The 11,744-nt window shown below is 37.3% G+C and overlaps 1 protein-coding gene across 1 annotated transcript in view; it reads left to right on the forward strand.

The window, feature by feature from the left end:
• Nucleotides 1–9,879, forward strand: part of LOC132844775 (contactin-4) — a 105,496-nt gene extending 95,617 nt beyond the window's left edge. The window contains exons 21-23 of the mRNA XM_060868585.1: nt 361–473; nt 8,261–8,429; nt 9,745–9,879. Coding sequence (XP_060724568.1) covers nt 361–473; nt 8,261–8,429; nt 9,745–9,869 — 407 coding nt within the window. The 3' untranslated portion in view covers nt 9,870–9,879. The remainder of the gene's footprint in view (nt 1–360; nt 474–8,260; nt 8,430–9,744) is intronic.
• The last annotated feature ends 1,865 nt before the right edge of the window (nt 9,880–11,744 follow it).

The raw sequence follows: 11,744 nt of genomic DNA on the forward strand, positions 1-11,744 counted from the left end.
AAAAACAAGACAAGGACTCCACAAAGCAAGATGAATCACAGAGGGAATAAATAGTCAGAGTTAGACACATGAAAAGCACAAACAGATGTGACAAAATACACTGCCGGAACTCCCCAAATGTTCTGGCAGGGAATGTCCAAACATAATTTTGCCAAAAGTATGACACAAAATTTAAATCGGAGCACACAAGGCTTCCTAATAAACAAACAAACAAATAAATAAATAAATAAATAAATAAATAAATAAATAAAATAAAAGGCTAGACTATAAAAATGATATAAATGCAGCCACAATTAAATATTTTTCATGAATAAACTTTGACTTTTTTATTGATATTACTATTACATGTTTACTTTTCAGCTCCAAGACAGACTCCTGTAAATATTGGTTGGAACCTGAAAAACTCCAAGATCTTTTTGCACTGGCAGCATGTAATGGCAATGGACAATGAATCTGAAGTAACAGGCTACAAGGTGAGATTTGTTCTTTCTTGTGAAAGTACTTCAGAGTATGGAATAATATTTTATGATTTCTGACTTTTATACATTTTTTCATTATTATGGAATTATTATGAAATTATATTCTAACAATAATATAACAGATTATATTCTGTTTTTAACAGAAAATATCTGCTCAGTATGTCCATACTGGCACATTTTTCAGAAATTCAGAAATTCACTTGACCTAATCTTTCCAATTTAGTAATTTTTTTTGCAATGACAGCAAACCAATTAATGTTTATGCACTACAAGCTTCAAAATTTAGTACCTTATGTGTATGCCTTGATTTTAATCAGCTTTTAAATCTGAATTCACACTCTGGTGCTTGCAAATCAGGCAACCTGGACTGTCAGTTAAAGGAAAGCCAGCTGGCTCTGGAATCAGCTAAAGTAGCAAGCAGTGTGTTCTGTGCTCTTGACAAATTCAAAGCTAAGCTAAGCTCCTAAGCTAAAATGAGTGACAACAACTACTCAAACCTCAGGATTAGTTCAGCTATAGGCTCTTGCTTAAGCTGTGTAATACGTTTGCTACCTCTGAAACATAGCCTGGTGTATGTTCACTCAGTAATGCAGGGAAATAAAATTTATAAACATGGAAAACATGCAATGAGACTACATAATCTTCAGGTTTAAAATGAATTCACTAAAACCATGCAGACATTAGATCAGATAAAATGTTATTTTTTTTATATGTTTTCACAGTCATTCAAAAGAATCTCTTCGCTGTGAGTTATAAAAGTGGTCTGAATCAAGCTCAGCATATTTTAAAAATACATTTCAGTGAAAGCCAGTCATCATGATGACCTGCTGTTTTCAAAAAGAGCAGTCTAAGTTATTGCCACATATGAACTATCAAAATCCAAGAAAATGAAAAGTGAGTGAAAAGTAAAAAGAACAGCATTGCACTTTTCCTTTTTTGCATACATTAATTAGATGCAGAATGGTGATGGCTGATGAAATAAGAAAAGGTCTTTGCAGAGGGGTGAGAGCAACTGGAATACTGTGAGTTATAAGCTTTACTGAGCATCAGTTTCCAGTATTCATTTGTAATCCAGGCAGCTTTCAGAGCAGAACTTGTATAATGCAATCAATAGCTACAAATTATCTCACCCATGCAGACAAGAAGGAATATCAGAAGCCTAAGTCTTTTTTTTTTTTGTCTGTCCAAATAAAGAAGAATTATAAATGATTTATGGATTTTTTCCCTAATAGAACATCAAATTGCTTGGCATACTAATCAACCTTCTAGTGTGCTGAGAATTCACTTTGAAGTTTTAAGCATTTTTCCAGTAGACTCTGTCACAAAGTAGTATCATTAGAAATAGTTTTCCATGTCTCAAGAGAGAAAATAAAACAAGTGAAAAATACCTTTAGATGCAATGAGAGGAAAACCTTAAGAGGAGACATGGGTTAGAAGATGATCCCTCACCACGTGGGAGGTATGAATAGTGTAGTTATAATCATATCCATTATTACTTTGTGTAGCTACAGTATGATTATTAAACTGTCATTCCACTCATCTTTCCCTTGAGAAATTTCAATATTTAAAGAAAACAATGTTAACAGTCTTTTTTATTCTCAATCTTGAGTCTATTGAATACATTATTTTTGGTCACCTTTAAATGGTCAATGTTTCATAGCATGCTAGTGTACGGAAGCAGTTCAATTCTTTCAGAAATTTAGAAATAAAATTTTATTAATACTCTTTAGCTTTCTTATTTGAATATGGTATAATTTGATTATACTGATTATATAATTTGAAACATTGTCTACATTTAAAATGGTATTATTTTCTTATAATTCTTATTTTATTTTCCTCTATAATTATCAGTACAAATAACATATATTCTATTCCAATTAAAATGTTGGAAATATTTCATTATATCACATGGGATGGAATATTTCATTATATCACATACTATTGTATATATATATATATACCTTTAAAAGTTTTTTTTTTTTTTATATTTTTAATGTAATCTTCTCCCTCTAGTTACACACTTTGTTCAGTTCAAGGATAATTCATGCAATTGTATATTGTTTATTTCTTGTCTCTCCTTATTGTTCAAGTGGTTGATGTTGATTTGGGATTTGGAAATTAATTAAGTAAATAGACCAAATTAATAAGTAGACCAATACTTTCTAGAGATAGTAATTATTACATTAATCTAATTAGACTTGTTGAAGATGTAATTTGTAGTTAGTAATTAAGAACTATTTTAGAGTAAATTCCCAACTGTTATAATATCAGAGGTGAAACTGGAAGAACAGTATTTTATTTCATCAGGAAACAACACAAAAATTGTCAGAAAGCGCTTAAGAGCGAGGGACACTTTCCTGACCGCTCTGCAATCAGTAGCCTTACTAATATGTTCTGCATCCCCAATGTTATACACAAAACTATAATTTGCAAAGAAACATAAGGCATCGCAAAGCATCTGCTCGGATGAAAGAGCATGGCTGCGCTGGCTGATATAAGGATGGATGAGATTATGGATCTTATTGACTGTAAAGAAAAACGGTACCGCTCAAATAAAAATGCATAGGGATGTGACAAAAATCCACTCTGGGCTCAAACGAATTAATACAGACTCTTCATCAACAGGATCGTCCATAAAAGGACACGCCACTTCATTAATTTTACATTTACGGCATTTAGCAGACCCCCTTAGGCAGAGTGACTTAGATTTTGTTTCAATTTATACAACTGACCAATTGTGTCCACAAAAAGTTAGTGGACCTGGGATTTGAACCCCTGACCTTCCGCTTAGTAGTCCAACACCTTAACCACTGAGCTACCACATCCCACATTTGCTTTGCTGCGAACTGCGTACTGAAACGTGTGCAATGAATGAAGTGTTTAAAGAGGAAACGTTACTTCCTCTTTAAAAAGGGGAGGAGACCAAAAGAAACTCTAGGTTTACTGAAGAAAACCTGCTCCCGACCAGGTTAGGTTCACAGAGTAAGTTACTATGGTAACTGACTGAGTACAAGTTACCTCTTTCAGAAACTGGCTTAACTTAACCTGTTTTCTCGGGTTTAACTTGCCTCCCTTTCTGAAACAGAAAACCCAGCGTTTCCCTCATTTCAGGGTTAACATACTCAGAGTTTTCAAATAACATGCGTTCTGAAACAGGCCCCAGGTGTCCAAAAAAAAAAAAAAAAAAAAAAAAAAAAAAACACTTTCACTCCAAACAGTGCATGTTTAAATAGCTGCAGTGATATTCTGCACTATTCTGTTTTTGTCATGTATTTGTTTGCATTGCTACACTTGTTTTATTTTGGTTTCTGTCCTGTAACTAAAATCTTTCTTCTTATTGTCCATGGTGTGGTGGATGGGGTCAACACAAATCCACAGTAAATTTAAGGACTACTAGAAACATTAATGCAGCTCTGCCTATGAGTGGGAATAATTATCCCCACTCTCTGTTTTGGATCTTAGTGAGGGAATATATGCACAGATGTACAGCAAACACTTATTTATATATGTGTGTGTAATATAACATTTAACATTCATTGTAGATTCCAATTTATATAATGCCAATTCTTCAAAAGGTACAATTACATTCAATTTAAGCTAGTAAACACCAGTTCAGTCAGGACCACTTGAGTCAAAATAAAAGAATTCTTTGACGTATATTTAAATTTTTTATTTGCAAGCTTATAAAATTTACATTTTGGCGGAATGGCTCTGTTCTGAAATCCCCATCCTTTTCATGAGCTCCATGAAAGCTAGTCAGGGAACAGCAGCAGCTTTGTGGGGGGGACAATCTCCCATTTAACTGGGAAAGCAGCAAGACACAACCCGAGAAAGGAGACCTCCAAAAGGCCCAACAAGAAATCCAGGCTTAACTTCCTTTCCCAACAAAGGATCGACAATTTCAGGTTCTTTAACAGCAGAAAGCAAATTATAGGCAAACTAATGAGTAGGAAACCAAGACACTCCTGCGAAAATCTCAGATAAGTCCAGCTACATAATTGAAGAAGCAGCGGTTAGGATGCTTCACAGTGCCTTTCCCAGCTTTGGAACATTATTTTTTTTCCCAAAGAACAGAAACAATACAAGCGGAGCTAGTAGCCATCGATTATCAATCCACCAGGTCACTATCTTTCGCTGGACACTGCTGCAGAGCTTCTACAAGGAGGAGAGAAATTTAATCAAGCTTTTCATTTCATTGCTGGCTAGCATTTAACCATTGTCAAGTTAAGAAGTTAGACCATTTGTCAGTAAATATTTCCTGCATAACGCATCATAACAGCCCAGAGAGTCCTAACACAACATAACGCCCAGCAAGGCACGACGCATCACAACAGCCCAGCAAGGCATAACCCAGCGTAACGCGACACAACGCAACCCGACACAGCCCAGCAAGGCATAGCATAACGTAAAGCAAAACAGCCTAGCGAGGCACAGCACGACACATCACAACAGCCCAGCGAGGTACAACATAGTGCAATGTAACCTACATGGCCTAGCAAGGCATAGCATAACGCAACGCAACACAACATAGCCTAGCAAGGCACATCACAACATACCATAACACAGCCCAGCAAGGCATAGCACAACGCATCACCACAGCTTAGCGAGGCACAACATAGCGTAACATTACCCAACACGGCCTAGCAAGGCACAGCCCAACGCAACACAGCATAGCCCAGAAAGGCACAGGCCAACACAGCCTAGCGAGGCATAACATAGCACAACATAACCTACCATGGCCTAGCATAATGCAACATAGCCTAGCAAGGCACAGCACAATGCATCACCACAGCCTATCGAGGGACAGAACGACGTATCACAACAGCCTAGCGAGGCACAACATAACGTATACTAACACAGCCTAGCAAGGCGCAGCACAGCACAACCCAGCACGGCCTAGCAAGGCACAGCACCAAAACACAGCCTAGCAAGGCATAACAATGTATATACATGGCGTAACGCAACATGGCCTAGCGAGGCATAGCAGACCATAACCTAACCAAGCTTAGCAGGGCACAGCATAACGCAACCTAACAGCCTAGCAAGGCATAGCATAACGTAACCTAATGTAGCTTAGCAGGGCATAACATAACCTAATGTAGCCTGGCCTAGCAAGGCATAGCATAACATTGCCTAGCAAGGTAAGCCTAACTAGCAGAAACATAACATAGCATAACCTAGCATACCATAAGAAGCTGGCTTAGCAAGGCATATCGAGGCATGCATTACCTAGCACGAGGTAATCTAGCCTAGTATAGCAAGCATGGTATGACCCATCATGACGAGTAATGCAAAAGCATAGCATAACCTAATCTTATAACATAGCATAACATACAATATAATCTAGCATAGCATAGCCTAACATAGCATAACAGACTGTACACCACTCCAGCCCTAAGGTCGCTTCCAGCTCAACAAACTCACCATTATACACGAACATGCACGCCGTATCGATTTACTGCAAGTTCAAAGCATCTTCAAACTTCCACTTTGGCTCAATTACACTAATAGTAATCACGACCTCTTATAGTTCCATATCACAAACACAAAAAGAGATAGCTTGCAGTTTAAACTCTAATTAGCCACCGAGTTTAAATCGCAGCAGAGCAGAGGAAGCAGCCCCACAAAAGAAGATCGCTTGCGGTTTAAACGCCAAATAGGCACCAAGTTTAAATCACAGTTGCAGCAATACAGAGGAAACAGCCAAGCAGATTGACCGAAAAAAGCATTTAAATAGGGCGCCCTGTTTGAAAGGGACCAATAGCGTGCTTAGGAATCAGATCAGCTGATGGGCGGGGTTAGAAAATGTTGTTTAGTAAAGGTACTAGTTGTTTAGTAAAGGAACATGCATATTCAGCTCTTGTGCATGGGGCTAACATCTGCTAAGGCAGTGTGTTGACTTAGATGGTGGGCCTCCCAGACTGTGATACAAGAGGCAGAGATACAGGCCAAGACCATTTCGGCACTGCACACAATGTCGGTTTTGCAGTTTACCAGGTTTACCAGCTAAATGAACTCATTTGCAGTGAGGAAACTGGGAAGATAAAACGGGAACACAGAAACAACAGCAAACCAAAGGGTATCAAAGACGACTGGCATAAATAGGGAAGGCATTAATTAGAACGCAAGGAACACATGGTATGAGACAAACAAAGCCAGCCAGTGTCCCACTAGTGTCCGGGAAGGGAATAGTTGAAGCCATTTCTGACAGTACCACCTCCTCAAGATGCACCCCTGTCAGTAAAGGGATGGGGTAGACAGGCATTGAGATGCCGTGGTTGCCCGCATGAGGTCCCTAGGCCTCAGGCTTAACAAAGGCAAGTGTGTGCTTTCTATCTTTAAAAAAAAAACACCCCTCTTTAACTCTGGCTTAGCAGCAGGTGATTTTAACACCTGCAGACACCCTTTTCATGGTGGCTATTTTGGATGGCTTTCATCTTGTGGCACACAAAACACTTGACCCTGAAACTCAGGGGAAACTTTTGCTGAGGCTTTCCTCCAGTCCATGTCTCCCCTCCTGGGACCTCACAGTGGTTCTGGAGGAGCTGCTCTAAGCATTGGCCTTCCAAATAATAGTAGTACATTTACATTTATATTTACAGCATTTAGCAGAAGTAGTAGTAGTTCTGCAGGCCATGTCAGTTGCCCTCCCCTGCTGTAAGACTACTCTTGGCATGGTCACCTGCATCTCAGGTAGGGGTACATTCATGGAAAGCACCATTAGAGTTAGTTGTCTGGTCTTTTGGCAGCCCTTCTGCCCTCTGCCCCATGAGTCAGCAGAACAGGAGAGACTGCACCTATTGTGCCCAGTTCGGGTTCTCAGAACTTATGCTGGTCGTGCTCATTGTGTTGAGTAGTGGTTGCTATCTAGGCCTATAAGACATGCTATGTGGATTTGCCTCTTGAGACTTCACTAGGTGTATTGCCTTGTTCAGCACTTTGGCTAGGCACATGTACCTCTGTCATGTTTGTGCTGTGGTATTTTTTGTCTTCTGTGCTCACCCATATCAGGTTCTATAACCTGGACTTGGACCTCACTCATGAGTCCTGGGTTTTTAGGGCTTTTGGTGATCTGCTCCATGCTCTTTTGTGCCCTTTCACAGCCTCCAGGACAGACATCTCAAGGCATATGGCAGCATTACTTTTGACATTTCCATAGTCTTGGACATGATGCAGGGTTGAGTTCCCTTGAAAGGGAACTACACCATGTTATGTACTCCCTGAGAAGGGAATGGGATGATGCATAGCTTGCCACTCTCGGGCATTCACTCGTGCTTCCTTCAGACAAGTATAAGCTGGAGTAAATGGAATTTTATTGTCTTGCATGCTCTGCTTTGTCACATGACCTACATGAGCCAATAAATCAGAGTGATTTGCAACTTCCACAAAGAAGCATTTCCATAGCTTCAGCCATGATGCAGGATCTTATTCCCTTCATAGGGAAACGATTTACATATGTAACCTTGTGTATTTGTTCACTTAAACTGATTTTCTGTTCTTGAAAACTCAAATAAATACATAAATCCTTGTGATACTCTATTCATTTTCTATTCAACCTCATAGCTTTGTTCATATTACCCTGCTATCAGCGGAATGTAAAGTGTTTTGTGCAACCCAGTCTCCCAGTTTCACAAACAATTTATTTGCGTCACAGAAATTTCTATTATTGGGTTAGGACATGTTTTATTGAGTTAAGAATTATTGAAGTGACAAATTTATGTACATATTTAATGAAATAAAAACAGGATCATTGAATGTAACACAAATAAGTTGCTTTTAAGGTGATGTACCGCCAAAACTGGCAAGGAGGAACAAGCATGGTGAAAACAAACCAGACATCACTGGAGCTAGAGGTTCCATCTGGAGATGATCTGCTTATACAAATCAAAGCCTTGAGTGATGGTGGAGATGGCAGCTACAGCAGTCCAATTCACATACCAAAGATGTCCAGTAAGGATTCCCTAATTTACAGTTTTATATTTTATACACCAAACAATGCAAAAGTCTATCAATAATCACTGAAAACAGTAGACTAAGTTAGCATTATGCAAAACTTCACAAAAAACAATAGAGTAAAATCAAGGACAAAAATAAATACAAAATAAATAGATAAAAAATAAAATAAACTGATGATGACCTATAAATGACAAGATGTATAACTGATTTGAATATCTATAAAACAATTTAAAGTTATCTAATAATCATGTACTTTACTTTAAAATGTTAAATGTGACAGAATAATGCACTTCAGAGTATATGGAGAGAAGATTTGCTGATTATTGACTATGTGGATGGTAATGATCAAATGAGGAGTAGCATTAAGCCTACTGTCTGACTGCAACCATATTATGTCACACTGAAATTCTTGTTTTGGGTTGTAAATACACAAATGGCATGGCAGTCAAAAGCAATACATAAATCTGACACTATTAATTAGATCATTAGTTCATATCCATAAAGTTTCACACAGAGATATCTGAGGAAGCAGCATTTGCTTGGTATAAATGCTTGGTAAGCGTATCTTTTAAACCAGATAGATGAAGTTCTGAATTTTATTAACTTTTTTATTAACTAAATGTTTTTGATTTTTAAGTTATGGATTCATTAAACTGTCAATGTGTGATGATAATTTTTTTGTTTGTTTGTTTGCTTGTCCAGGATTTTATAGAAGTGAAAACCTTTTGTTTAACTTTATCTATAGACCATAAATGTCTGGAGAGACTTCACTCATTCATAGCTTTATTTAAGGTTTTCATGCTATGGTAACCATGCTAATGTTAAAAACGTCCACAACCTTATACTGAGTCAGCATACATAAATGCTAATGTTTTTAATAATTAATGTAAAGTTGCTGAAACACTATACACACATATTGCATAAATGCTCATTCCACTCATTCTTCTTTCTGTACCCAAAAATGTTAATGCAAATACCTAACTAAAAAAGGGGTGAGTTAGCACAATGCTAGCTTGGTATCTTTGATATCACAGTGCTATATCCAAAATGCCCAGAGAAGCTAATTTTTCTCACCCTCATTTTGGGTCAATAAAATCAACTATTAAATAACTATTAAATGAAATAGGCCAATCGTGATTGTTCAGATACCTAAAATGTATAGTCATTGAGTGAGGCTTTAGTCTTCCCCTATTTTGGGTTTAAACCCAAATTTGCTAATATTGCTTGAGTTTAAAAATGCATTTAACACAAATAATCTGACTGATTTAAGATGTGCTATTTTTTATATTTATTGTTTCCTTTGTTTCAGATCTTACATCCAGGGGCTATTTCATCTCCGGTGCAAACAAGATGATCCATATCCATGAAGTTGCATCTTTTGTGCTACCATGGCTGTTTTTATGGATTTCTTTCCCGTTGATAAGCACAGGCTGACAAGAAATTCAAGATCTGTATACAATTTAAGAGGAATATACATATAATTTATTTTTTGTCATAAATGTCAGAATGTTTTTCAGAAGTTTTTTTTATTTTTATTTGTTTATTTTTTATGTACTCATGCTTTACAGTATATTTAGTTTTATGGGAAAAAAGGTGAACTGATTTTTTTTTTTTTTTGTCAGCTTCAACACATGGAAAACCTTGAAATATATTGTACTTGAAATATATTGTATATATTGTATTGTAGTATATATTGGCCTGAAAAGAAGTCCACTGGCTCTTCATTAAACTGCTGCAGTTTGCCTTATATACTTCTTTCTTTTGTCGATACAGATGTGTATGTCTGTCTAAAAGAGCATGAATGTGGTTTTTGAAACATTTTGGTTATCCCTCTCTGAAAAAATCTGTAATAATTCAAAATTCTTACCTGATTATGCAATAGAAGATTGCAGTTTAGTGTGAGTATGACAATTAATCTGTCAGAATTTAGTTGGTGATTTATTAGTTACACTGGTAATGATCTAAGAAACCTTACCCTTAATTTAAATGCATTTAAAGGAACTATATACAGTATTAGTTGTTAAGTTCTACACACCCCTGTCAATTTTCCAACCTCAGTGTATAACTTTTTTTCTGGGGAAAAAGGAATTAGTTGAAAGATTTTTTTTCCCATACTTTCTTGCAAAAAATCTTATTGAGAAAAAAAACCCCACAACATTCTAGATTCAACGAATTTTAAGGGCAGCTCCTGTGCACAGCTTGCTTCAGGTTACCATACAGATTTGTATTTGGATTCAAGTCTGGGATATGGCATCATAATTCAAATACAAACATTTATCTTCTTTTGCTTAAGCCATTCCTTTGTTGATTTTAATGTATGCTTTGGGTCAGTGTTCTTCTGAAAGGTGAAAATTAATTTTCCCGCCAAGCTTACTCTTAGCCACCTGAAGGTTGTGTACTAAAATCAATTGGCATTTGTAGCTATTCATAATTGATAATTATCAATTATCAAAGGCCCCAGAGAATTAACCCTGATGCTGCCATCAACATGCTGCAGTGCTCCATTTTTATTTCTTGATTATGGCCTTTACAGAATACCAAGCTACATCTGATATTTTGAAAATTCTTGTATACCCCCCTCATGATCAATCCTTATCTCCTGACCTTTTAACAAGTGAAATAACATGCATGCTTTGTAAGTTTTTTTGCAGACCATGACTTCAGAAGTCAGATGAGTCAGAGGCCAAGAAGAATATCATTGAGAAATATCTGTTCTTTATTTGGGGCTAATCAAAATAATCTAATTGTTGATAGCTTAGGGGGGCATGGCGGCTTAGTGGTTAGCACGTTGGCCTCACACCTCCAGGGTTGGGGTTTCGATTTCCGCCTCCGCCTTGTGTGTGTGGAGTTTGCATGTTCTCCCCATGCCTCGGGGGATTACTCCGGGTACTCCGTTTTCCTCCCCCGGTCCAAAGACATGCATGGTAGGTTGACTGGCATCTCTGGAAAATTGTCCATAGTGTGTTATTGCATGAGTGAATGAGAGTGTGTGTGCCCTGTGAAGGGGTTGGCACTCCGTCCAGGGTGTATCCTGCCTTGATGCCCGATGACGCCTGAGATAGGCACAGGCTCCCCGTGACCCGAGGTAGTCGGATAAGCAGTAGAAAATGAGTGAGTGAGTGAGTGAGTGAGGGTTGATAGCTTAATTATATATATTTTTTTATATTATTGATAAAAGAATTATGAATTGGAATTGGAACCATTTTCCATTGTTTTGTTGAAGTTGCAAGTTGTTTTCATGGTTCTGGTTAGTTCTTAATGCAATTATTTCAGTTTGTCAATTTAATATTTTTGTATTAATATCTTAAT

The sequence above is a fragment of the Tachysurus vachellii genome, chromosome 4 (genome assembly GCF_030014155.1).
Source record: "Tachysurus vachellii isolate PV-2020 chromosome 4, HZAU_Pvac_v1, whole genome shotgun sequence".
Classification (NCBI taxonomy): Eukaryota; Metazoa; Chordata; class Actinopteri; order Siluriformes; family Bagridae; genus Tachysurus; species Tachysurus vachellii.